The sequence below is a fragment of the Trypanosoma theileri genome, assembly GCF_002087225.1.
Source record: "Trypanosoma theileri isolate Edinburgh chromosome Unknown TM35_Tth_4_V1, whole genome shotgun sequence".
NCBI classification, from domain to species: Eukaryota; Euglenozoa; class Kinetoplastea; order Trypanosomatida; family Trypanosomatidae; genus Trypanosoma; species Trypanosoma theileri.
The window spans coordinates 1005770-1032454 of record NW_021639846.1 but is presented as its reverse complement, the minus strand read 5'-3'; the positions used below and the strand labels follow the sequence as shown (position 1 = coordinate 1032454).

Sequence of the window (26685 nt, the reverse complement as noted above, 5' to 3'; positions counted from 1 at the left end):
CAGTGAAGAAGACTCCTTCATTCACCACAACGCAGATATCAAGTACATGTTCATGTTTGGGTGGTCACAGAATGCGTGCAACATCCCTATCCACTGAGGAACACCACTGCAATGCATCCCACAAACACAGTTTCATTCTTTTATTTCATCCACATCATTCCAACTGGTTGTCTAGTTCATTTTTCTTTGACACTGCTTTCTTTTCTGTCCTGTGTTAAAAGAAGCAACAAAGAAACAATCCCATTCCCTTTCCATCATGCCGCAAAAATGTTAACATTAACAAAGGGTCTCCTGGTGAGGTCTACCATCTCCCCTCCTTTCCCCTTCAGGCACTAGAGAAAACCACTGCAAGAGAGGCGACAGTGCAACAGACAACACACACTTTCGTCTCTGCATTTCGTCAGCACTACTCCTCCCCTCATCATCACCATCAGTCTGCAACAATATGGAAAATACTAACAACAATGACTATTCACAAAAACAGCAACATAAACCTTATTTTATTTTTGCACCACACCCTGTATGCAAGAAATCACAACCCAAGTGAAAAATACAAACCACACCAAAGGAGTTACACCATAGTATAGCAGCATTGTTGCTTCTATTGCAATGTGGGAAAGAATATGCCCACACACACCGTAGAGTGGACACAACGTTAAATGGGTCAGGGCATTGCTCTGTAGTCCCAAAAAGAGAAAAGAGAGCAATAGTTGTATATATGGATCCATGCCCATCCGTTTGTAGAGAAATGGGAAAGGAAAAACGCAAAACCCTCAACAGGCTTTGGGGGTGCGCCATTCTTCTTCGCTAAAATGATGGAAATGCTTCTCCTTTCCGCAGTGATAGTTTTTTTCACGCAGAAAAAGCCACCCCAACAGGGAATTACGCAAACATAGGGTGATCTTCTTTACCACTACGTCTCACCGGTTGGCAGAAGAGGCATTATGAAATAGAAAAGGACCTTTTGATTCAAGGGGTCTCAATCTGTGCACATTCCGTGGGTTCCCAAATGGCCCCTACACGATCACCAAAAGATTTCTCCAGGCCATTCCTAAGCAATTCGCCATACAAATATCACCTCTACTTGTTTGCATAAATACAAAACATTCCCCACTCACCCTTTTCTCAGAGATGAGTGTGATGAGGTCCAGTAGTCAAGAATAAGATTTATCATATTTTTTTTTCTGTGCAGAACTCTTTCCCAGAGTCTTCTATGTCAATAGCTGCGGTGGAGTAGCTCTTTTCAATTCCACACTGAATCCATCAACACAGAGAGAGAGAGAGACCCACCCCATTATTTTCATTGAAATCCACAATGTTTATGCTTTCAAAATAATAATGGAATAAGTTGATCAGTTTAACTACCACTATGAGAATATAGTCCCACTCGGTAACACTCTCTCTTGACTGTTGCGTACAATATTCACCCTGGTCGACACACACCCCTCAGTGGTGTTTGCATTGCTGGAGGTGGATCAACATTCATTAACTTTGGGTCCTCTCTAGGCATCACCTCATCATGTGTATGTTGTTTAACAGTGACGTCACTCTCCTCACTAATCAAACGAAACTCCATTCTCTCTTTTACTTCTACTCATTTTTCTCTCACTGTATTTTTTGATTTTCTGTTGATTGCAGAGTCACTTCTGCAACAACAAATCAAAATGAATGAAAAAAAAAAAAGTAGAGATACAAAACAAACGAGAGAGTGCAGTAACTGGCTTAAAAAAACATTTAAACAAACCCTCACTGATTACCAGCCGATCTGGAACCACAATCTGCAAGAATGCCACAGACGTCAGAAAGGCAAAACAAAATGTCCTTGCAAACCCCAATCGGATGAGTAATAGTGTGCGAAATGAATTCATGGCTGCACATATGCACAACACCTGTCAGGTGAATGAAACAAGGTGTCACACACACACAACTGAGAAATTCAGTATCCCAATGAGGAGATAATGTGTGTGTATATGTGTGGGGGAGGGGGAGGGAAGCAGAGTACCAACTGCAGTTGCATCAAATACTATTACATGCAAATGCACCAGAATAAATAAATATGTATATGTATGTGCATATGGAAAGTTATTCTCCAATCCACTATACTTCTATTCCCTCTTCTTTAAATAACTGACCCATTTCATCATCTTCACTGTTCCACGCCCCATTGGGGTGTCCAGTGTATTTCTTGTTCTGCTGTCGTTTGATTGTGATTCCCCAGTTCCAAATACTGTCCCCCACCACGGCGGTGTATACTCCCCATTAGAATGAACACAACCCAGCTTCACCATTTCCATAGCAAACCAGAAACAATGCCGCAGACAGAGGACCCAATTGCAAACACCAATGGAAACACAATCCATTCAGAGTGACATAATAAACACACTAACACATATTAACTGGCGCACAAGAGGTGACACAAATCACATCCCTCATATTCAACATCAATCTTTTGATCCACTCCAGTGCATTCACTTATACACCATCAAACACTCCCATTGTTGATAATAAAACAGACCATACTCCCCTTTACAGGCTGTTCTGTCTATTCAACTACAAATGAACTCACAAAGGAGCACACACACTGCTGCACCATTACCATGTCTTATTCCTGTTCACTTTACTATTATCTGCCTAAAATAATAAGGAAATTATAGAGAAAGAGAGACACATGCACATTACACACACACACACACATACACGAACACACGTCGTGACATACACATATATGCAAGTAAAGTAACAGAGTGTGTGGAATTTGTTGCGGCATCAAGCTATTAAATAGTAGTACGAGAGTATAACTGGGAGTACCGGTACAAACAAAATTAAATTGTTTTTTCCAGTATTCATTGTCTCTCGTTAGAGAAAGGTCAGGCGAAATCGAAACAGCGTGGTGCGAATCAATAATATATAATTCATTCATTTTTTTTTTTCCTCTACTTATCGATGCCTTGGTGCAGAAAAAAATAAAAAAAATTTAAACGTCCCAACCACAGTGTGGCACACGTGTCCTTATTTTCCTTCTTTGTATTCTTCAGTTTATCTTGATTCCCAGAACAGAACCGTTACATAATTCATGGAATGCAAATTTACCTGAGTATGCCGGTGGTTTCTTTTTTATGAATATGGGGTTTCGATCACAATATATCAGATTCACCGAGGTTCAGAGAAAACGTTTTTCCTTTGAAGAGAGAAACGGACGTGTTCCCTGCAACGCTTCGTCGGTCCAATGATGACGGGGGGTAAGGAAGCATTGGTTCCACGTCTATACTTACATACAGCGGTGGCATCGCTGCAACTAGGTCAATATTATTGTACTCGAGAAATAGATCGACGCGACTCTTCTCATTGCTACTGGATAATGGATTAACCTTGTCTTCACCTTTTGTGCGTTCATAATGGTACGCCAATGTCCTAAGTAAGTGCGCCGTCTCTCTTGACATGAGTTCATCATTGATGCAAACGGCGTTGTCTCGATAAAAACGATCCCTCGCGCAACAAAACTGACAGAGAAAGGCAACACTTTGTCGAATGAAGAAACAAGCCTGTCGCCGTTTACATACGGCGCATCGGACATTTGCTCTGAGGTACAATATTGCTGCGTCGGGAAGAGTAACAAGATCGTGTTCTTTTACATTTGAAACTAATCTGGAGTGCTTTGCGGCGGGAGATACTTTCGACGATGTTCTCTCCTGTCCTTGACTTTTTATCGTAGCTATAGCACAAACACCAACACCACCACCACCGACACCAGTATTACCAATATAACTGCCATTAGTGGAGCTGTTACGAAGAAACGGGGTTTTTCCTCTAAAGAGAATACCTTGGATTTGACTCGTAAGTGCATCAAGTCTTTTTTTCGCTGAAATGTGACACTCTAGACAAAGGTACCCGTGAACAGGCCGTTTGAAAAACTCCTCAAACATATCAATATCAGCCTCCTCAATTTTCATTAATCCTTTATCTCTGTGAGATGATTTCTTGCCCCTCTGCTTATCTGCTGCTTCCTGGTTTAGAATAGCGTGCTGAACTTTTGCTACCATTTTGCGTGTATCCCTTTCCGTAGATGTTGAGAGAACACCTAGAAGTGCGTACACTTCTGGATTCAGCGCCTGAGAATTCCCTAAACCTGTATGTTGACCACTTTCACTCGACTGACCGGAGGAAATAATAGCCTGCTCAATCCTTTCCTTGCTTGGCATATGAATAATACTGAATTCATCTGTTACTGTGTCATCTGAATCCCGATCTACACCAGGTTTCCCACACACACAACAGAGGTACTCCTCCTCCAGGTGGTCGAGATACAGTCGTACCTTACGGTTTCGCCATTCGTGATTGTAACGGTCCAACTCCTCACTCCTTTTCTTAACGTTAACAATTACATCATCAACAAATTGCTTCTGAAATTTTATAACTGCTGAAAAGGGACTGCTAACGCAATCCACTATTGATTTGGCGCCCCGCATCTTTAGCATGTGAAAACGAAAAAAAAAAAAATCCAGAAGAAAGAAAAAAAAAGAAAAGAATCATATGAAAATATTAATTTCACTACATCGACCCAAGTCCCAAGGACTAAAAAAAAAAAAAAAACGAAGACAGGAAGAGACAAAATGGGTCTTTCGAATGAAAGTGAGCACATATGATAAAAAAAAAAAAGACTTATGAAGGGTTTGTTTGTTTCGTCCAACCTCGTTTTGATGAATTTCTTGCGTTTACGTTCAGGATTAAAGGTCATCCAAGAACTCCTTGACTTTGTTTCCCCATTCTTCACGGGAACGATTGGCTGTCTCTTTCAAGGAATCCCAAGCTTCGGACACCTGCCACAAGGTCTCTTGTAAGCTAGTGCTGTATCCACTACCACTATTACCACCAGTAATGCCAGAATCTGAGCGAATCGCCTGCTGCGGCTGATATGACTGTGATCCCACACCAGAGTAGTCGGGTCCGTTGTTCGCAGAAGGAGTAGAATCCAGTTTTTCTGTCTGGAATGCAGGGTTCCCCAACCCACGGAAACGATCTCCTGGACTCACGGAGTGAGTTGTTCCACCGACAGGGTCAGTCTCCGGCCTATGTACTTCCTCCGATTTCACATCATCGTGAAGCAGGGTCTCTGGAACCGGATCTGAAGTCTCCTTGATGGTCCCCTCTTCCACTTTCTGGGCCCCACCGAATCCCTTCTTCTTGCTTGTACCAAGTTTCTTTCCCGTTTTGGATGGTAGATTTATTACGGAAGGCTGAGCAACTGGGCTACTGACACTCGTGACCTCAGGCTCCTTTTTTGCCTCAGTGGACACCCCCGTTGTCACAACGCGCTCACTCTCCGAGGGCTTCTCTTCTGTCGTTCCCCTAACACGTTCCCCCACAAGTCGGTCAAGCCGTTTTCGGTACATCTGCGCAGCGGGGGATGTGTAGCGCGTCTTGGGGTCATCACAGCCATGTTGCTTGAAAAACTGCCGGGCTGCCGCATTGCCTCCGAGTGCCATCCGAAGCGCCTCCTCAGGAGTCCAACTGTCAAGATCGGCGGAGCGCACAAAAGAGAGATGAACACCCAAGCCACGGTGCCTCCCAGAACAATCCATACATAAGAAAATACCATACGTAGCACTGCACCAACTCGGATTTTTCTGCGGGCAATCAAAGCAAACTTTGTTATCCGCATGCTGTCGTAGAGATCCCACGAGGGCTTTTGCCTCTTCCGAGTCTTTGGGCACGGCTGACCGCATTTTTATTAAAATATCTCTCTCCCTTTGGGAGTATAGGAAATATAAGGGTTGTCAAGAAATATATTGCAATAATAACAGCCACCCTCTCTTGTTGTTCTTTTCGTTTTGCAAACTAGAGCAAATCCCTACTGGAGCGTACACAATTGCTAGGAGAACCAAAGAAAGGCAAAATGCCTCAAGAGCAAAAAAAAAAACACAAAGAAGGGAAAGGGGAAAGGAAGAATAAAATAAAAAAAAAAACACAATCCAAGCACTGGAGGAAAATAAATAAATTAATAAAAAGCAAAAGAAGTATTTCATGTGACATACAACCATGTGCGTTATCCAATGTCTGTCCCCTTATGCCATGAATATTGAGTAAATACACAGATGTTTGCAGAACCAATCATCCGCATGAGTCTCCAACAAATGTGCACATATAGACTAAAAAACACATCCAAAAAATAAAGTGAAAAAGCAAAAAAAAAAAAACGACAGAATTCCACTTATTTCGAGTGGACTGAATAGAAAGAAGAGGAATGCCAATGTACATCGTTGTTAAGAGAAACAACAAAACCAGTGGTAACGGACTGACCAAAAATAAAATAAAAATGCCTGAAACGTGCAATATGCGTTGTTTGTTTGTTTGTGTGTGTGTGTGTGTGCGTACACGTTCCACCCGCAACCGAACCTCCAACCAATATACACTTCTTAATGAGGGGAAAACTCGCCGTCCTCATTTCTTCCCCTCCAGCGAGTACGTTTTTTTTTTTTGTTGTTGTTGTTCCTCTCATGTTCGTGACGAGCCAAAGCCCCCAAAACCTGCAAAGGACAAAGTAAAAAAACCCCACACTTGGCGCTGCTGGAAGGCTCAAGAGTGTAACAAGCTCTTGTAAAAGGGTCAGGAAGGTATCATGATATCCCACAAGGTACCTTTTCAGGAGTTCGAATATAACTGCGCCGGAGAAAAACAAAGAAACCAATGCAATAATATGAACTTGTTCGCCGCATTCTGTACAGTCAATACAGCGTATACAAAGTTCACAGGCATGCTTTCATTGAAAGGTACTTCCCTAAAGCGAAAAAGAAAAGCAAAAATGGGGGGGGGGGGGGGAAATGGCAAGGCAAGGCAATGGAAAGAGAAGGAAAAAAAATCAACTGATGTCCTCAAGAAAGAAGAAATAATATTGCGGGTTACATACATTCATTCAAAGCCCCTCAGTAAACCTGTACTATCCAATTCGTTCAACCGACCTCAAGTATTTCCACTAGAGTTTTTTTTTTGTTTTTTTTGGAGCCCCTAGAGAAGAAAATAAAAACAAAACTACTCTACCTGCCCCTCCAACGGAGGGGACAACAATATACGAAAAACAAAATCGGGGAAACAGTGCCCCTCCCACTTTTCACTATGATGTGGAGAACAACTGAAGCAAATTCCTCCCACAAAAATAAAAAACCCTCTTTCTCTTTTCTGCCCCTGTCTCTACTTCTTTCTCCCTTTTTCCCCTTCTAAAAAGGTGGAGCAAAGATTCCCAAGACCAAAAAGAAAAAAAAAAAAAAAAAAAAATGAAACGCAAACGGACAGAAATAATTGAAAAAAAAAGAGAAAGAAAGGGAAGAAATACATATTTGAATTGATCTACCAATCAAAATCAAATCAAATCGAAACTAAAATATAGGAATATAATTCTTGCAGTTGCGCATTACACAATTCCCATACCATTCCTTTTATTCCTATTATTACTATGCTATTCCTTCAGTTTGATTTGGTTTTGCTTGCAGTGATGCCTCATTCTGCGCTTTCCAAAGTTCAAGGGAGAGACACCCCCTCTCAGCTGTTGTTACTTGCATTTGTATTTCACGAAGTTCCATACACTTTGCGAAGAACCTCTTCGCTGTCGTGTGGCCCCAACAGGAAAGGGCGTATTTCAAATTATCATCGGCAATTTCCGGCGGTTCAGTAAAATCGAGACGCTGTACGTTGAGCTGATTGCTAATTTCTTCCTGTTTATTGTAGCTTGCTTCAATTAGTTTCCTGCACAAATCAATTTGTTCTTCTGCAAACTGAGACATCAACGTGGCGTATTCAGTCGCTTCTTCTTCTTGAATCTCAGAAGCACCTGCAGAATATGCAAGTTGAAGATCTTGTTCTCCAACGTGCTGAAAGAACATAGTTTCCTTCTCAATTCCGTCTTTTGTCTCCTTCATAAGGTTATTGTGCTCTGCCAGCCTTTTATCTGTCTCTTCACGAATCATTCTCTTAAAGTTATTTTCCTTTTCAGCCTCTATCCGTTGTTTTTCTTTTATTAAAGCATCGCGCTCTTCACTCGCATAACGAAGAGCACCAAAAGCCTCAACGGAAGAGCGTCGTTCCTTCATGCTAACCTTAGCTTTAACCTTATCTCCAGCAGTATAATATAATCCCTGGTTTTGTCGACAATTCCTTCGGATAACAGCGCTCTTGGACAGGGAATCAACAGCGAAAATGTGAAGATCTGCAAGAATTGAGTCATACGTTTTCTCTGTTTCAAGATAATCAAATAAGAGTTTTTCTGCTTCAGCACCTGTAGTTGTTGTTACTTTCATTGCTTTCACTTTGTTGGCAAAGTGAAGAGTACTGACTGTCTCATCAAATGTCAACTGAGTGGGTGAAACCTGTGCCAGCAAAAGAACACGCGAGTTTGGATGACTGAAAGTAGGCTTAAGAAGTCGAGTAAGATTTGAAGTACGATAACTTACATAAGAACCTTCATAAAGATTGTGTACAACATTCCCCAGCGCGGTTAAACTGCTGTTAATGGATGTGGCTTCTGCTAATCCCTCACCAGTAACACCACTCTTCAGAATTTTCTCACTACCAGCGAGATCTGCCAGTAGAATCTTGCTTGAAAAAATAGGTTCCTGTTGACCAGGAATACGGTAGACCATACCATCAAATGCCATTTCACCTGGCTTAGTGCCATCACATACAATACGTTTTCCCTCTTTTTCTTTTACTCCCTTCTTTGTTTCCAAGATGGATAAGGACGGTGGAGGTGCAGTATTTGCTTGCTGAAGAATATCAATAAGGAAAAGACAGTGACTTCGACTTGATGTAGCATTGGATTCAGTGGAACGACTTTTACGTCGAGAAATGGCAAGTTGAATTTCATTAAAAACCGCTTGTAGAGATGTCATTTCCTTGATAATAAGAGAGGGGAGAAGTACCTCTTCTCCAATCATGACCGCCTTCAAAGGAGGAGGAGGAGTAGCTGGTGTACCTCCGAAGAGATCACGGATGTTTTCATTATATATTTCCACGCAGCTAAGACCAATTACAACATGAAACCCCTTTTTAGCTTGTCTCGCCTTGTATTCCACCAAATCGCTTAACACACGTAAAAAGATACCACTCTCATGGGTAAGAAGATCATTTTCAAGTGGATTTGGTTTGACATCTCCAAGAACAGTAAACGTTTTTCCGGATCCTGTTTGTCCATAGGCCAAAATGGTCGCATTTGCGCCTGATAAAGTCGCATCCACGAGATCAACCACGGCTTCTTCGTACACTTCCAACTGGGTGCTCTCCTGATCAAAGATGTGATCAAAAACGAACGCGCTGCTTCGTGTGGGTTCCCCTGGCCGTTGAAGTTCCACTTTCAGTGTTGTATCACCTGTTCGGTGAACAGCTTCAAGCTCAAACTTTTCCTGTACATGTATGTGGCTTACACCCTCTCGCAAAACAGGGCGCACACGAACAGCAACAGCAACCTTCTTGTTCCCTTCCATTTGATATGTAATATTCTGTGGTTACAAAGGGAAATACAAAAAAAAGAAAAAACACTATATCACTAAAACTGGGACTTATGCTAGTACAATGAAGAAGATAAAATAAATAGCTTTTTTTTTTCTTTTTATGTGGGAAAGAAAAGGGGGGAGGGAAAAAAGAAATATTGATGTGTGTAGAGGTACATACATTCAGTGTGCATTGCAACACTTCAACAACAACACCTGAGCTTTTTTTTTTTAATTTTCGTACCCCGCCGAAGAAGCAGAAAACTTCAAATCAGCACAACATACACAGATACATACACACAAAACAACAAACAAGAAAGTCATCCTGGCCCTTTACCATATATATATATATATATATATATATATATATTATTGTATCTATTTGCTCATTATTTATAACAAATTTACTTTCTTTTCTTTGGCAGTTTCCCCTTTTATATAATTTATTATTCCTTCCCTTGTTTCAACGTGTGGAGAACGCCATTTTTCACATTGAACAAACAACCTTAAAAAAATCAGGATGAAACTAAAAAAACTTTCCCCAAGAATCGTTACGCTCTCACTACCTTGGACGATGATAATGATGGTGGTGTATTTCCTTTTTTTTTTTTTCTCTTTCTCTCTTTTTTTTTCCCCTCACTTCTACAGGAATACACAGAAACATATATACACAGTTTGACAGATATCGGTATATATACTCAATCCGCCATTTTCCCAATAAAAATCAACTAAAACAGTTATAAATGGTGATCCCCTATTTTTTCTTCTTACCAAATGACATTCGGTTTCTGTGCGTTCCAGCGCTATTAATGCTTCCGGCAAATGATGCAAACGACATACGCAGATCTTCCTGGGCAATGCTTACTACATCTCTTGTGTCGTGTTCTGGAACAGCGAACCGTCGGTACTCTTCTTCTATTTCCTCGTCTTGAGGCACAGTGACGTGTTTAAGTGGGAAGCAGCAATTCTTCAGTATTTTGTACATCTCACAACAGAATAGAAAGAGGATCAAGAGAATCGCGAGAACTCCCCAATGCCAGGTAAGCATGTGATGCACGAAGAGTCCATGGGCAATGGGGTTAACATATACAATTGGAATGAACAAGATAGTTCCAACAATTACAGAACCGTAAATCCAACGATTATCAAACCATTTCATACGGAAAACAGATAGTCGGGGATGTCGCACAGTGTAGGAATGAATTAATAGCCCAAAGTACAGTATTCCAAACGCAGTCGCACGTGCTTGCCAGATCTTTTCACAGCCAACACCACTATGTGAATTACAATCAGTACCAGTTGGTCCATTATCAATGCCGTACAAAATAAAAACAAAACCGCATAAAGCGAATGCACCAAGCCAGAATCCATACACAAGAGTGTCAGCCACAAGTTCTACTGTAAATAAACCAGCAGTATTTGGAGGCACAAGGAGCACATCTGAGCTGGCAGCATCTAAAGAAAGACCAGTAGCGGGTGGTGCAGATGTAAACATGTTTAACCACAGAATTTCAATAGGTGATAATACAAATAAAGGAGCTTCCATATAACGTATTGGAAGACCGCAAATAAGTGCAATAACTTCTGCAACGTTGCTGGAAAGCAGATGGACCACAAATTTTCTTATATTTTGTGAAATGCGTCTTCCTTCAGCCACAGCCTTTACAATTGTGGCGAAGTTATCGTCTGTAATGATAAGGTCAGCAACACCTTTTGTGACATCAGTACCAGACCCCATTGCACAACCAACATCAGCAATTTTAATACTTGGTGAATCATTAAAACCATCCCCTGTCATTGCCACAACACGTTTACGTTTATGAAGACTATCAATCATCTTCACCTTGGATTCTGGTGAGCAACGACCAACAACCAGTGGGAGATCTTCCCATTGAGCAATCGTCTCCATTTCCACTCTGTCAAAATCAGGCCCATTTTGGAGCTTCAAAGGATTACTTATGTCACGTTTGCCAATTATATTAAGCATTACAGCAATACTTCCGGCTGTCGAAACGTGATCACCAGTTAACATACGTACTACAATACCAGCATGCTGGCAAGCAATCACAGAAGGTTTTGATTCCGGTCGCGGAGGGTCGTAGATACCAACAAGGCCAAGAAACACCAAGTCCTGTTCAACAACCTCACGAGTGTGTGCCATAATAAAGGAATCTTCTTCTGGAATAGGAAATTGTTGTAAAGAACATGGTCTCATTGAAAAACATATCGTACGAAGACCCTGAGATGCCAAATCTTTGACATGCTCTTCCACTTTCTGACGTTCATCATCGGCTAGAGTGTCAATACTCCCAGATTCGGATATCTTGGACGCGCAAAGGTCAAGCACACGCTCTGGGGCACCCTTTGTAGAAAGGTACAACTCGTTTCTTTCTTTGTGATACCATCCAGTAGACATACGCTTAATCTTTGAATCAAATGGATACTCTGCTATACATTCCCATCCCTCATCTTCAAACATATCACGGTGAAGTTCAGCTTTCCATGTCATCACTTGAATAGCCACCTCTGTCGGGTTACCACTACCCACAAGATGATCTGCATCATTTTCATCAATATGAAGAGTGGTACTGCTGCAGAGAGCAGCACATCTCATAAATTCATAAACTGCTTTATTGGTATTATATGACTCTTTTAGATTCACGTGTTCATCACTATTACTCTCTCGTACAAAAAAACCATGTCGATCATATGGAGCTCCTGTCACGACGAACTCGTCACTGATGCCGATAACTGCTTTTTTAACTACCATCTTGTTTTCTGTTAGTGTTCCGGTTTTATCAGAACAAATATCTGTTACATTACCAAGGACTTCCAATACAGACAATTTGCGTACAATACATTTTTGCTTCGCCATTCTCTTTACAGAAACCGTCATAGATACCGTTATCACAGCAACAAGTGATTCGGGTAAAATGGCGATGGCGACTGCTGTTGCGTAAGATAAAGTAGTTGGATGATATTTAAACTTATTTGTAGCAAACACAATAATAGCCAAGACCACACAACAACCAAAAAGAAAATACATCATATAATCTAATGTTTTCATTAGTTGAGTCTTTCCTGTACCTTCATCATCAGTGAGCCGTTCAGCCAATTTTCCCATCTCGGTACTAAGACCAGCAGCCACAACAACGGCCTTTCCACGTCCTTGTGTAACCAGTGTATTGCGGTACACCATATTCTTGCGGTCACCCAATGCACAATTACCATCAGGATCAGGGATGACATTCGTGTGTTTTACTACCGGCATTGCCTCACCTGTAAGAAGTGCCTCATCCACTTCTAACCCATTGTTTTCTACAATGCGGCAATCAGCTGGTACGGAAGAACCTTGCTCTAAAATAATAATATCACCAACAACGACCTCATCAATAAATATAATTTGGGCAGCACTGTCACGCAGAACTTTTGCACTACCTGCCGTCATTTCCTTAAGACTTTGGAGAGACTTTTCTGCGCCGTACTCTTGATAAAATCCCAAGAGGGCGTTAAATAGCAAAATAAATAGCACAACACCGAACTCTGCCCAATCCTTAAAAACTGCGCTGATAACAATAACGATTGTCAATATAACGGTGATACTGTTCATAAACTGTCGGCAAAGAATCCACAAAGCACTTGGACCACCAGATATAGGAATCTTGTTGTCACCCAATTCCCTTGCACGCCTCGGAACATCATCAGCAGTAACACCAATTGTGGGGTCTTCGAGTTGAACCACGGAAAATGTGGTGGTTATATCATAGGTCCACCATTTGAGGGCAGGATCATATGCACCTGGTTTCAACTCATCATTCACAGAGGGAACGATATTGTGCAGAATCGGTTCCTTGCAGCTGTGCTCATTTGAGTCAGTTTTTTTCTCCATGTGAGTGTGCGCTTTATCTTTTTAAATTTTTCTTTTTTCTTTTTGTTTTTTGTTTTTGTTTTTCTGTTTTTTTTTTTTTTTTTTTTTTCTTTTGCTCTTATACTTGCTCCTTTTTTTTTTCCTTTTTATAGGTGATACTATCGCAACAATACAAACTTTAAAAGGAAGTCAAGAAAAAAGAAAAAAAAACGTGCAACTATTATTCTAATTTTATGGCAAGCTCCCAATCGTTAGCAACATCATTACTACAACTGTTGCAACCACAAGAACAGGAAAAAAAGAATCACCAAAGAAAAAAAAAACTCAAAAGACCGGTTTAAAACCATTCCAGTCAATTTCTCCATCGCACCATAAGGGAATTTTACGGACTGCAGCATAGAGAAATGAAGAGTTCTCCTCATTGCTCCCACCAACCTCAGGAGATTGGGCAGTGGAGGATACGGAAAGGAACCTCTCGTCTCGCTTCGGTGCGCCTGGCTCGTAGAAAAATATATCACAAAACGCAGGCATCCCCATTCGCTCATTTTGCTCAAACTGACGACGGGTGTCTCTCTTGAGAAAAAGAACCGCAAAACGGCTTTGGTGGTGCACTACCCATACAGGGTAGCGTGGTGTCTTTGCGCCCACCTCATTTAAGCTTGTATCATCTTGACCAGTCGAAACATAACCGCAAGACATTCCCACTGTGCTTCCACCCATAGTCAACTCTTGCAACAAATAAGAAGAAGAAGTTGTATCTTCCTCACCATGCAAGAGAATCTTAGCCACGTCTGAGGAACAACAACCTTCGCTATTGATCAATTGACCATTTGCAGAACTCATGGTTGTGGCAACCTTCTTGATGCCACGAGACAATAACACAGAGAGAAAGAAACAGAAAACACCTGATCCTCTAGGTTCCATCCAATCCTCCAAAACTGAGTGAAGTTTTTGTTCAATATCTTCTGCGGTCGCAAAATCACGCCAGAGGATTAAATGTTTTAAGTCATTGTTTACTTCATTCTCTCTTATAGATCCATTTACGAGACAAACATGAGACGGATCAGGTTGGGCACTTGAAAGGAGCGTCATGAGGGCTCTCTGAAGACATTGCTGCTGATGCCGTTTAATGTCGACGAACCCCCCTTTAAAAAAAAAGGCGCAAATATAGGCTTGCACCACTGCAATAATTCCTTCAGGGCCCCTATCCCATTCAATAAGGCCGTACTCCACGTCTTCATCAAAAACGAAACCCTGTTTAAGAAAGGATGTGGGAATCTCGTTTTCACCACAAAGTAACTTTATTATTGATCGAGCCAGTCCTCTTCCCACTGAAGAGTCCCTTTTATGATCAAATGACCCACTAGATCCCCGATCACTCGCCACTTCACTTTCACTACTGCTATCACTATTGCTGCTCCTGTTACTAGATAAAGATTTCTTCTCTCTACCGGAGTTATCGTGCTTTGACCGTTCATGTCGCAATGAACCTTCAGATGAGTGTTTAGTTGATGATTTTTTCTTATCCTTACTCTTTTTTTTTGCCTTCTCTGGTGTTGGAGGAGGTTCAACTGATGCTTGTCGTTTTAATTCCTCCAGTTCTAAACGTCGTTTGACACGGAGATAACAAAGCATCTCCATGATAGTCTCTACTCCATCAGCCTTCAAGAGACGCTGTGTCTCTGGTTTCAGTGCCATAAGGTCTGACATTAATGCACGTGAAGAAATTGTATCACTATCTCGAGGATTTTCCTCGTCAAAGGCGCGTAACGTCTCTGCAAACTTACGCTTATGCATGTACTCTCTCAGTAGGGCTTCCGACAGAAGTTCCACCTGCCTCTCGTGGGGCATCTGGTGTACTGAAGATGAAAGCTCCTTCTTTGGCGGCATGTTTAGACTACTTGTAATCCCTGAAGAGTCGTTCTTCACCCCAAGTCAGAAACAGCACGTAAACAAGTAAGAGCAAAAAAAAAAAAGAGCTTGTGACAAGGAAAAGGGAAAAAGAAAGTGTTTGCTTAAAGGCGCATGATCCTTTATGTTTTACCATGAAATGAGAAAACAGCAGTGCCTTTTTTTTTTCTTTTCTCCTTATTATTTGACCAATAAGATAATGAACAGCGATACAAAATAGAAACAGGTAAATGCAAAGAAAAGAAAAAAGAGAAATTTCAAATTCTACGTTTACCCTATGGCACCTGCGATGCGACGCACTAACCCCTCATCAGCAGTATTTGATCCTTTTTCATCCTTGTCAGTGGATTCAATATCTACGTAGGCAAAAAGATCCAACTGTGTTTTTTTCCCTGTGGCATACTCATCCAGAGCAGCGATCATTGAACGCGCTATTTCCTCCTCTTTTTGACAAGTTTCACAGCATAAAGGATTATCCGCAAAGACCGTCTTGCAGTGATTGCAGAAGAATGGTGGGCTTGTGGTTGCCACGTTTGGCAGTGTGTAGTTACTTGGGAATATCCCGCGTCGCCCCCGCAGGGTTCCCTCCCACCACCCATCGTTCCACTTCCGGTGGACTTGAATGACGTCGCCCACACTCAGCCCCAACTCGTGTTTCTGCCGCGCCTCAAACTCAAAGGCGGCAAGAACGATATTGCACGTGACGAAGTTGCTCGGCAGCAAACGCGGCTCCTCCTCCGCCGCACGGCTTGTGTTGACACCATACCACCAACCCAGCGCTGCACTCCGCCGCACCACCCGCAGCACGTCGCCTCGCGCAAAACTCATCTCCGCCGCATCCGCCGCCGTGTAGTCGTACAGACAGAGCGCCCGGTCGCAGAACGTTGGCGTCTGCTGCGGCCGCATGTTCGACGATACAAGACAATTAGGGAAGAGACCGCGTACGGGTGTTGCGGCCACATATCCTTCCCAGAAGCCGGAAGTGCTGCCCTTCGCCGTCACGGTAATCACATCGCCACGGCGGAAGCTGATCTCATCTGCCTCGCAAGCGTTGTAGTCAGCAAGTGCAATGCACTGCTCCATCACTGCAGCCACAAAACTACATGGAACACAAGAAAAAGAGCGAATAGAACTCGCAGGCGAGAAGAGAGGGAATCTCAAACCAGAGAAGTAACAGAACAAATGGGGTACGAAGTACAACAAAGCATAAAAAAAAAAAAAAAACGAATGTGATAAAACAAAAAGTGTGTATGTGTTTTTTTTTTTTTTTTCAAAAGAAAAAAAAAGAGGAAAATAAAACGAGAAACCTGTACCGTTTAACACCACCCTATCTGTTCCTCCCTTCTACTGGGGAACCTTACGGAGCTTGGCGTTACCGTTGATCAGGCGCACATCAAGCTCGTGGGCCTTGCGCACAATAGCCTTGCGCGACTTGGCACCAACAGTGTGAGAGATCACACCAGCGTACTTACGGTTCTGCATAAGCAGCATGTAGAGGTCCTGCACATTGTTAATGGGAAAGTTCTTGAAGCCCGATGGGGTGATGTACTTTGTCTGGCGGTCGCTACCGTAACCCTTGTTGGGCATGGCCTTCTGTCCCTTGTAGCGGCGGCGGACTGGGGAGTCCTCACCCCTTGGCTTGCGCCAGCTGCTGCTAAGCTGCGGGAAGGCCTCACACTTATGACGTGTGAACTTCTTCGTGCGCTTCTTCACAACGCTCTTTGGGATAACTGGCTTCACCATCCTTTCCGGTTTCTCTAAATGAAGATATAAAGAAAGAGCGAAAAAAAAGAGAGAAAATAAATATTGTAGCAGAAATCTTATGAAGAGAAAAGAAGAGTCAATTTCGAAAAAAAAAAAAAAGTAACTCGAAACATAATAATAACAATAACAACAACACTCGGAAAAAACAAAACCGAATGCAAGTCGCTCTCGGAGATCACACTATATACAGATCTTACTCCTTCACTATATTTAGTGTAGGAACTATACGATTCACAGGACCACCAATTAGCTTTCCACGCCCCAATTTTGCGAATTGACATCCGGAAAAATAAGTTAGCATGACCAAATAAACCCTTTAACGCCACCACCGAACCCTCTCCCTTAAAAATCCAACGACTATCTCCGGTGGAGCGGTGTCAAAATCCACGATAAGCCTAGCATCTAATTCTCCTTGTGACGAACTCCAAAGAAAAAGCCACTCTCACCCGCGACATGATATATATGAATTGACAGCATGCACAAACTTCCAGAAAACTTGAGTGAGAGAAACAGCTTCCATCCTAACAGTAGTCACATCTACTCTATAAATACCATGATAAGATCTCCATTGCTCCTCCATTTTTTACTTTACACAATACTGTTCTGTTATGGGCTTCCCCAAGGTTTTTTTTTTTTTTTTGGTGGGAGGAAGGGAATGGTTGTACTTCTCCAATACCAAATTATACCACATAGAAGAGAATCCTCAGCGTCACTATATTCAATTTGAAGCACTTTTTTCTTTCTGTTTAGTATTCTCTTCTGTAAGCACTTCGAAATAAATTGGGGAATTGTACAGCGGATGTCCATCCATTAGAATGTGCTGGTAATAACACCCAAGCCTCTTCGGAGCGGTAAAACACACTTTACCGGTTGCCTTATTAAGTTTAACAAAGCACCAATCCCCTTTAAATTCTACGGTTTCCTTAATACCTGAACCTAGTGGCAAATTTAAAACATTCCGTCTTCTTATCCTTAGAGATTTATTTTTGGATCCAGGACGTAGGCGAAGATCACAAGGACCATGTACATGCGTCCAGCACGCGAAAGCCTTGGACGTGTCGATAAGTTCAGCAACTAGGGGTTCCAATGAAGCCAACTGAATCATCAACAATGAATATATTTGTTCTGTAGAAAGAAGATTCCACGAGGATGTTCCATAAACTCCTCTTTCAACACAGTAGAGCGAACAACTATAGAGAAAATTGCCACTATCGTAAAGTACACAGGTGGCATCTCCATACGCCTGTAAAGTCAGTGTTATTTGACGAACATGGCGGCCCACTATGTCACCCAGCGGTCTGGCACATCCCCGCAAAACACCCTTAATGAGAGGATCCAGTACATGAACGCTGTTATCATGGCACAAGAGGCTTAATGCCGAGAGAACAAATTCCTCATCTTGTCCCTCAAAAAAGGAAGCAGTATCTATTACCAATGTGCAGGTAGGAAGATATTCGTTGAGATGCGTAGCAACAGTTGAAGTCAAAAGAGGGAGATTCCCCTTCAACCATTCAATCTCAGACACCACTGCACTGTGACGCAGACAATCGTAAATATCGCACCGTGTGGGAGCCAACTGTGTATTCAAACGTAGTATCAGAGTTCCATCTGAAAACTCAACCAATGGTAAATGTTGCGGGGAAAAAATAATAATTACAGATCGAAAGTTTCGAGTTAAGAAATCACTTACAATTTGTGAAGAGTGAAACTTGTTCATATCTGTAGTTGGTTCAATAATAAGCGATTTTACAGCCTTAACGGTTTCTTCCATTAAGGTACATAGCAAATGCAACGGAAACTCATGCAACACACCTTTATCAACCTCCAGTTTAAATTTAAACCTCTCAGTTTCCTTTCGCATAACGAAAAGTTTCATAAGTTTCATTACAAAATCATCTCGAATAAAACTAATACGAAGTAGATTAACATCTGCCAGGATCTTATTATAGACCGTTAAATAAAGTATGTGGTTCACATCCTGTATCTTGTCATCGCTAAAAAGGATGATACACCCACTACCTAAGGATAGGTTACGCTCTTGAATAGTCTCATGAGTGTAATGGAATGTAATGCGTATACCAACGACAGTATCTTCTTGTAAACTCGTTACAGATGCCATATCTGCCTCTTGAACTCCATACAGACAATCCCTCAACTTTTCTTCTATGAAATCAGCAACTTTTGCGAGACCATTGTAGATAAGGCGTGTAATGGATTTTGTTGTCATTCCACCACCGCTCCAGTCCACTGTCACTCGCCCCTTTTTTAATGCAGGATAGGAAAGACCCTGTAGTCTCTGTGTCAGCAAAAGACACATTTCTTCTGCTTCGGTTCGTAATTGCATAATCTCTTTTTTCTTTGTATAATTAAGTGTGTAGTTGAGGTCAGGAATTAGTAGTCTACGGGAGTCCACATACACAGAGTGATGCAGATATCTAGATGATAAATCAGCAAATTCTGCAGAACGGTGAGAGACTAACTTGAGTTCTACTATTTCTGGAGTTGTGTCACCGCTCCAGTTCTCGTAGTTTGAAAGGACAAGTGAGGAAGTTAACCACTGCAATAACTGAACTTGTTCCCTCATACTCTTTTTCTCTAGAGTACCCGGTTCGTAGGATATTTTAAAAGGTAATCCTCTCAAAAGTGATGATTGAACGGCTATCTCATGATGTAACGTGAAAAGACCCGAGGTTTCAGAAGCGCAAAATGTATCCCTTTTTAACACATTAACACCTATTAGCCGTACATCTGCAAATGTTAAGCGTTTCATTTGATTTCGCCCAAACCCAACGGTGGTAGCCACCTCTGTAACCTTAAATAGGTCATACAGAATAACCCGAACTGCAGGGGAGATAACTGAAAAACTTTTAAGTACTGCCTTTGAAATCGACAACGCATTATCCCGTTTTGAGATAGTCACAAGTCTCTTTAGGGTTTGTGCCACACGTAAAACTCCAGCAGGGTTCCCCATTGCCACAGCGGATTCAAATGCGGTCATCCCATTTGAGTCTGGAGTATTTAAGGCATCAAGCAGTTCGGATGCAATTAAAGGCCAGTTTGCCCCACTCTCTTTTTGCTCTAGGATTTCTATTAGTGCAAGAAGAGTCTCTGCTCCTCCGCATGAAGCTATGCAGTGGAAGGTGTTTTGAGCACTTACCTTAGAAGGTGTCTTCAGTTGCTCAATGTTTAATTTAGTATGTAAAAGGAGATAAGAAACACAGCTAAAATGCCCGTGCATAGCAGCGATTTCAAATGCTAGTCTCCCGTTTTTGTCCGTCTTGTTAGGATCACTCATTTCCAGACTCACAAGAAGTTTTACCACGCCCAATAAACCGTACTTAGCTGCTTTATGAAGCGCGTTGCAATCATCCCTGATATTCATATCTGCCAAGACGCGGACTCCAACCACATTATTGTTTTTTACACACCAAAGGAGCAAAGAACCACTAAACTCCCTTAAATTTGTAGTAGCACAAGAATATGTCATTTCCCCAGGACGAACACGGAATTGCCCAGATGATCGATGGCGGGACTCCTCAAGCAGAGCTAGATCCATCTGCAAAACTCTCTTTAACCAACCGTAGTGATGTAATGCCGCAGAACAGTCAAATATACGCCGTTCCATATCAAGTGAAGGAGAGGGTTCAATCCCTTTACACATTGCGGCAGTCAAAAGTGTTCGAAGAACCCGGTGGTTACCCATAGCATAAGACAAGTAAACTGATGAGAACCCGTCAGAATCCTTGGCCAAGAGTTCTACATTTTCCATGGTATTTAATAACATTGTCGTCATATGCCAACAACCACCAACTGCAGAACAGTGTAATAACGTTGTCTGGGGAGAGAAAAAATCGTTCATGTTTGAGGAATTATCAGCCAAAGCAACAGCCACATCATCATGACCGGCGAAAGCTGCTGCCATAACAGCAGTCATTCCTTGATTATTTCTAACAGAAAGATCAGCACCTTTCTTAAGGAGGTGCTCTACTACATTCAGATGCCCAGCACAAGCAGCTAACAACAACGCCGTGTTTCCATGGTGATCCGTCGCGTTTAAAACCCCTTTCTCCACCAGAGACTTCACCAATGGTAGCTGTCCACGTAGACAAGCAATCATCAATGGGGTACGACCTGTGTTTTTATTACATGGAGTATTTGTAGGAATACGTAACCCCAAGAAAAATTCAAGCGCATATCGCGATGAATGAAACAACGCGTGATAAAGGGTTGTATTTCCCTTAGCATCAGAAGATGTTTCAATATCAGTACGTTGAGAGTGTTTCGTAATATTAACAAGAATCTCTTTCGGGGCACAGCGAGCCGCTTTATGCATAACATGCCGTGCAACTCCAACTGCCTTCCCTATGATAGGCGGTATTTCTTCCTCTCTGATGGTGAAGAAGAAGCGACCTTCTGTGGGATCATTTTCCAACCTTTCTGCTGCCTCGATAATGGCTTCAAGGAGGTCCCACAACATCAACCCTGCTGCTGCAATAGCCAGTGGATTCACTTCCTCACGTCTCAAACATTTCTCACGTGAGAGGAGAAAACGCAAGATTTCTGACTGTCGTAGTAACAACTGAGCATCACGAGATCTAGCACTCTCTATAATTATTGCCATACAAAGTAAGAGAGGACTAATCTGATAACGCTCATCAGTAAAAAGAAATCCATAGTGAAATATTTTTTCATGTCTATGACAGTGGTCTCTTTTACATTCAAGCTCCGTCATTTTCATCGGTTTTCTCTTCGCAACAACTATATTGCAGTTCACTAAAGATACACCACTGAATGTCAACCACTGAACCCATGACAAGTTCCCAGCCGCTACAGCACACCCCATAGGGGTCAATGCTGCAATACAAAAGGTTTTATTCTCAAAGAAAAATGATTTATGATTGTCAGAAACTAAGTTTAAAATAAATTCTCTGGGTAACTCAGTATATTGAAAGTCCACTGCCTTCTCAAGATCTCCATTTGAGTTGGAGTATTGTAGAAAATTCCGTTGCTCTCCATCACAGTTACACCGAGCAAAAATGCAGTACAGTACGTCAAATAGAGAGAAAGTTATTGCTTTTGAAACCTCTGATGATACGACAAGGCGATGGTGTATCCTATCACAGTAAAAAGCTGAAAGCGAAGAAATAGATGGCGTTTTGTCTTTCGTTTTTTCTTCATATTTTTCTAGGTATTGTAAGGATATACCCTCGTTCAGAATCATTTCAAGAATATCATAGTATTGTAACTCTACTACTGCGTGAAGTACCGAATAGTTCCTCATTTGAGTATTACGTCTAGTAATGCATAAACGAATGGCTCGAGAAAATTTTTGGTTACAACTTCTCTTTTCTTCACCACTCCCACATAATCCCAGTGCAAGAAGAAGTACTGAACCCTTCACAGAATTGTGTGTGAGAGCGTAGTCTACAGGGTTAACTTTAAAATCAGTACGAAGTATCGCAGTGATAATATCTCGTCTCTCTTCTCCTCCTGTCTCTGCAGACTCCATCATAATTTCTTTCACAATTAGAGACTTTAGAACTGGACACAATGCTTCATTTCCAATCAAATAGTGTAGCGAACAGATTTCATTAGAAACGATGTCTTCTACAATTACACGAGGCCCGTAGCAATCAATTATGGTTTTAACTGCCTGTGTCATTCCTTTCCTCGCAACTTCACGCAAAATAGTAGGTGACGAGTAAACATGACCAGCCCTAGCCAACAATGTCACTGTTTGAGCAACCAAAGAGTCATGATGCGGTGAAAGACGATACGGTAATCCATCTATTACTGCCTTTAGGGCATCACGGTAACGTACTGTAGTATCTGTACACGTCTCTAGAATTAAGGATCCTGTAGAGAGCAACAGTTCCACCATTGCGGTGTCTCCCAATCGTGCCGCCAGCCACAATGGAGAAAATTCCCGTTCCTGAGATTTTAGCGCACGCATAGTGGAGGGGAGGAGCTTTTCGGGAATAGGTCCAGTTAACTGAGTAGGGATACCATTTTGGATGAGGTACAAAACCATTGAAATATCGCGGCGTGCTACTGCTATCAGAAGTGGTTGCGTTGATCCTCTCAGATGTTGGGACAACGTGATATGGAATTCCTCTGTCATAAGACGCAGCAAATCCACATATCCACTATTCACAGAAGAGAGAATCAGTTCATCTAACCACTCACCAGCAGCATTCAAATCTGTTAATCCGTATTGTCTACATACATCTAGAAGAATCTGCCGCATGAGTGTCACTTCTTTTGCTGCTGCAAGTTTACAGAGAACAGAAGATAGCAAATTCGTCTCACTAACATCGATGTTTACGTCCGTCATTGCGAACAAAAGAGTACTCAATCTCGTAGAGGAACGAATATTATGGCGACGAAGAGGAGTCAAACCAATAACAAGAAACATTCTCACAACTTCGTACTGTTGCACAGTAACTGCATAGTCAGCTGCGTTCCAACCACGATAATCCGGTCCTGACCATGGCTTCATTCCAAGATCAAAGAGCAAGTACTCTAAAAGTGCGTATTGTTTGGCCGCCGCACAGTAGCTGAATACATCACGCATATACAGGCGATGGTATAACATGTCTTTATCTAGTTTCTGAAGCTGTATCCGTCTGAAAGGTTTTGGTACAACATATAAACGTTGCCACACGTTCTTAACCCTGAATTTTGAAGACTTTTTGGACTGAGTTGTTGTTGGTTCTACAATAATATACTTCCTTTTTGGAGGTGGTGGGGCGTCATTCAATACCATCTGGAGCGTTGAAGTCGGTAATGTGAGAAACCTTTTTGCAAGAACCCAAACCACCTCAAAGAAGGAACGACTCGCCGCAAGGTGAAGAAGTTCGGTTGAATGAATGTTTCCACTCACATTAGGATCAAAGTATTGCGCAAGATGAACGCATATCTGTTCACGAACCACACGGTTTCTCTCCTTAACGTTTTTCTTCATAGCACGTAATAAGGCCGTAAACACCTCATTTGATGGTAGCAATTGCAAACCCAGTATAGCACGCACTACCGACACGGCTCCCCGCTCGGCGGCAGCAGACAGTGCACTCCATGATGCGTCAGAAGATGTGAGTTTAGCTCCTGCCTTCACAAGTTGCTCTACCACAGCTTCGTGTCCAGCGTTGATAGCAAGAAGAAGAGGCGGACTTTCCTCTGTAGGGGCATTTGGATCCGCCCCATGCGTGAGAAGGTAGTTTACAGCCCTGACATCACCCACAGCTGCACTCACCGACAGCGGGTAGCCACCACCCTCAGGGGAGTTCAGGTTACAGCAGCCCTGTTCGGTGCACCATCGAATACCAACATCATGTTTCATGCGACAGAAACGATTAATAAGCTCGTTGTGATGTATTGAGTTTGCCAAACCTGCCCAAACCACTTGTTCCGCCAATTTGTAGTGTTCCTTTGTAAGCAAAAAAAAGAGAAGTTCAATAACTTCATATTCCGTTCCTCCCGCTCCACAGGATAAAAGCATCTCAATAGTGTCCACACGGCTGACCCTTGCACGGATAGCGCAAAGCAGCGGTGTTACATCCTGTTGAGTCAACACTTTTTCTTTTCGACTTAATATTTTTTCCTTCAATTTTGATAGCCTTGGCACTTCACGCGTTATTGTGAGGTACTTTGGTGTCGTCTGGTAACTACTCTGCGATAATGCAACATCAGCACCATGGTTAACAATGAGGGAATTGGCGGCACCTGTCATACCATATTCACATAGTAAATGTAATGCACCCATTCCACTGTTATTGCAAATATTTGGTGCGAGTGTTCCCCGGGGTGATGATGATAAGAGATAATCCACCACGTGTAAATGAGGTTTCCTCGTCAACGCGGCTACAAGTGGTGTGGCACCAGTTATATCCCTCATTGAGAGCCATTTTGGGTACCTTTCAAGAAGAAATTTAACTGCTTCAAGATTTCCCTTTTCTGCTGCTATGTGCAAAGGTGTTTGCCAACGACTATTTATCATCACACTATTTCCTTTTTTTTTTAGTTCCATATCGTCTAGCAGTAATTTAAGGATGGCCACGTCTCCAACAGCAGCACTAACATGTAGAGCAGATTGCTGCACAAGTTCATCGCACTGAAATATTAAATCACGTTGAAATAAATAATGTTTGCAAAGAAATTTAATAGAACCAATGTCCCCCTCCCTACACAATTGGTGAAAGGTCGGTGAGTAAAGTTGAAATATGTCAATAGGAGATAAACCCAAGTTGTTTTTGCAGAGATTCAGTTTATCAACTGCAACACCCTTGGTACGAAGTCGCCTACATAATAATTCAACAATATCGTCATTACGACGACAGAGAGCAACATGAAGCACTGTATTCCCAGCATTATCAGCAATGAGAATATCTGCTCCAGCATCTAATAAATAGGACACAATGGTCTTATTTTCACCTCTTACTGCAAGATGCAAAGGTGTTTTACCCTGCCAATCTTGTTCATTTACCCTTACAAAGGGGAGTTTAAGCAAATACGCTACCGCCTCCATTGCACCCAGGTAGACACATTCATGTAGTACAGTGCGTCCAAAACAATCCTTTACGTTCACATTCCACTGATTAACCAAAGTTGTAAGATCGTTTAACTTGTACGGGCGTCCATATACCGCCTGCTGCATCATGTGCCGTTCCACCAACACCGGCTCTGGCAACAAAGCACCGGGACTTCCATGCGCCACAAACACCACAGCGAGGGCTTTACGAATACTAACACGATCACCATCACTATCACCATTGCCTCCCTCTCGTACTTGCACAATCGGCGGTGGCGGCTCCAACGACCACGCACATTTACCACGAAACACCAAAGGGACACGTGGCATAACGTCAATGAGCCGAACGGACTTCTCGCGCTGTCGAGAAATGAATCGGGCACTGCCGCCCCGCACGAACGTGAATGGCGCTTTATAATCAAACGGGTGCAGCGGAAACTGCCGAAGACGCCCTAGTTCCTCTGGTGTTACGTTGACCGGCAGTTCTGCCTCGTCTTTCGTCACCTTATTTACTTCGTTCTTATCTTCTGGGTTTTCATTCTCTTGCCTTTCTGTGCGTTCTCCCGCGGCTAGTGCACACAACAATGTCCGCACATCGTGCAGTGTCTTGTCGAGGGAGACAAGCACAGTGCCCACCAGTTGACTGCCAGTTGCCACACCGGTTCGAACTTGGCACAATATGGGCGCGCTTAAAGGCGTTGGGTTCCCCTTGCATGAAGACATTTGTGTTGTTGATTCACGATTAGAAACCTGCATATATATATATATATGCAACAAAGATGAAAGAAGAGAAGCAAGAAGAAAAAAAAAAAAACGTGAATGCGTATTTAGGTGAGTAGATAATAATAAGAAAGCATGAAGCAAAAAAAAAAAAGAGAGGGATACACAATGAGGATCTTTGATTTCAATGACTGTCATTTCTGGAGTATCACCAGTCCTCCACTCTCCAAAATGTTGCGTCAAAGAGAGAGAGAGGAAAAGATACATATACCCATGCATCTCTAGGGTGAATAATAATAATAATAATAATAATAATAATAATAATAGTAATACAGAAAAAACAAAGAGGGGGAAAGAAGGTCCTCCAAAACCAAAGACTGGTGTCAGTCAGTAGGCAAATGGTGATGATCTAGTCTAAT

General features: G+C 42.2%; 9 protein-coding genes across 9 annotated transcripts; all 9 read right to left on the bottom strand.

The window, feature by feature from the left end:
• Positions 1 to 495: 495 nt before the first annotated feature.
• TM35_000045590 (uncharacterized protein) lies at positions 496 to 798 on the bottom strand (the record flags this gene model as incomplete). The annotated part of the gene is made up of 1 exon (XM_029022753.1): positions 496 to 798. The coding sequence occupies one exon, from the start codon at positions 796 to 798 to the stop codon at positions 496 to 498; it is 303 nt and encodes a 100-aa protein (XP_028886411.1).
• A 2336-nt stretch (positions 799 to 3134) lies between these two features.
• On the bottom strand, positions 3135 to 4475 carry TM35_000045580 (uncharacterized protein; the record flags this gene model as incomplete). The annotated part of the gene is made up of 1 exon (XM_029022752.1): positions 3135 to 4475. The coding sequence occupies one exon, from the start codon at positions 4473 to 4475 to the stop codon at positions 3135 to 3137; it is 1341 nt and encodes a 446-aa protein (XP_028886410.1).
• A 249-nt stretch (positions 4476 to 4724) lies between these two features.
• TM35_000045570 (uncharacterized protein) lies at positions 4725 to 5723 on the bottom strand (the record flags this gene model as incomplete). Its single annotated transcript, XM_029022751.1, has 1 exon — positions 4725 to 5723. The coding sequence occupies one exon, from the start codon at positions 5721 to 5723 to the stop codon at positions 4725 to 4727; it is 999 nt and encodes a 332-aa protein (XP_028886409.1).
• A 1722-nt stretch (positions 5724 to 7445) lies between these two features.
• On the bottom strand, positions 7446 to 9470 carry TM35_000045560 (kinesin; the record flags this gene model as incomplete). The annotated part of the gene is made up of 1 exon (XM_029022750.1): positions 7446 to 9470. One exon carries the CDS (start codon positions 9468 to 9470, stop codon positions 7446 to 7448), a length of 2025 nt encoding a protein of 674 aa, XP_028886408.1.
• Positions 9471 to 10230: 760 nt separating this feature from the next.
• Positions 10231 to 13365, bottom strand: TM35_000045550 (calcium motive p-type ATPase; the record flags this gene model as incomplete). The annotated part of the gene is made up of 1 exon (XM_029022749.1): positions 10231 to 13365. One exon carries the CDS (start codon positions 13363 to 13365, stop codon positions 10231 to 10233), a length of 3135 nt encoding a protein of 1044 aa, XP_028886407.1.
• A 303-nt stretch (positions 13366 to 13668) lies between these two features.
• Positions 13669 to 15234, bottom strand: TM35_000045540 (uncharacterized protein; the record flags this gene model as incomplete). The annotated part of the gene is made up of 1 exon (XM_029022748.1): positions 13669 to 15234. One exon carries the CDS (start codon positions 15232 to 15234, stop codon positions 13669 to 13671), a length of 1566 nt encoding a protein of 521 aa, XP_028886406.1.
• A 291-nt stretch (positions 15235 to 15525) lies between these two features.
• Positions 15526 to 16338, bottom strand: TM35_000045530 (putative intersectin-1-like; the record flags this gene model as incomplete). Its single annotated transcript, XM_029022747.1, has 1 exon — positions 15526 to 16338. One exon carries the CDS (start codon positions 16336 to 16338, stop codon positions 15526 to 15528), a length of 813 nt encoding a protein of 270 aa, XP_028886405.1.
• Positions 16339 to 16599: 261 nt separating this feature from the next.
• TM35_000045520 (60S ribosomal protein L32) lies at positions 16600 to 16998 on the bottom strand (the record flags this gene model as incomplete). Its single annotated transcript, XM_029022746.1, has 1 exon — positions 16600 to 16998. One exon carries the CDS (start codon positions 16996 to 16998, stop codon positions 16600 to 16602), a length of 399 nt encoding a protein of 132 aa, XP_028886404.1.
• A 739-nt stretch (positions 16999 to 17737) lies between these two features.
• Positions 17738 to 26302, bottom strand: TM35_000045510 (ankyrin repeat protein; the record flags this gene model as incomplete). Its single annotated transcript, XM_029022745.1, has 1 exon — positions 17738 to 26302. The coding sequence occupies one exon, from the start codon at positions 26300 to 26302 to the stop codon at positions 17738 to 17740; it is 8565 nt and encodes a 2854-aa protein (XP_028886403.1).
• Positions 26303 to 26685: the final 383 nt, after the last annotated feature.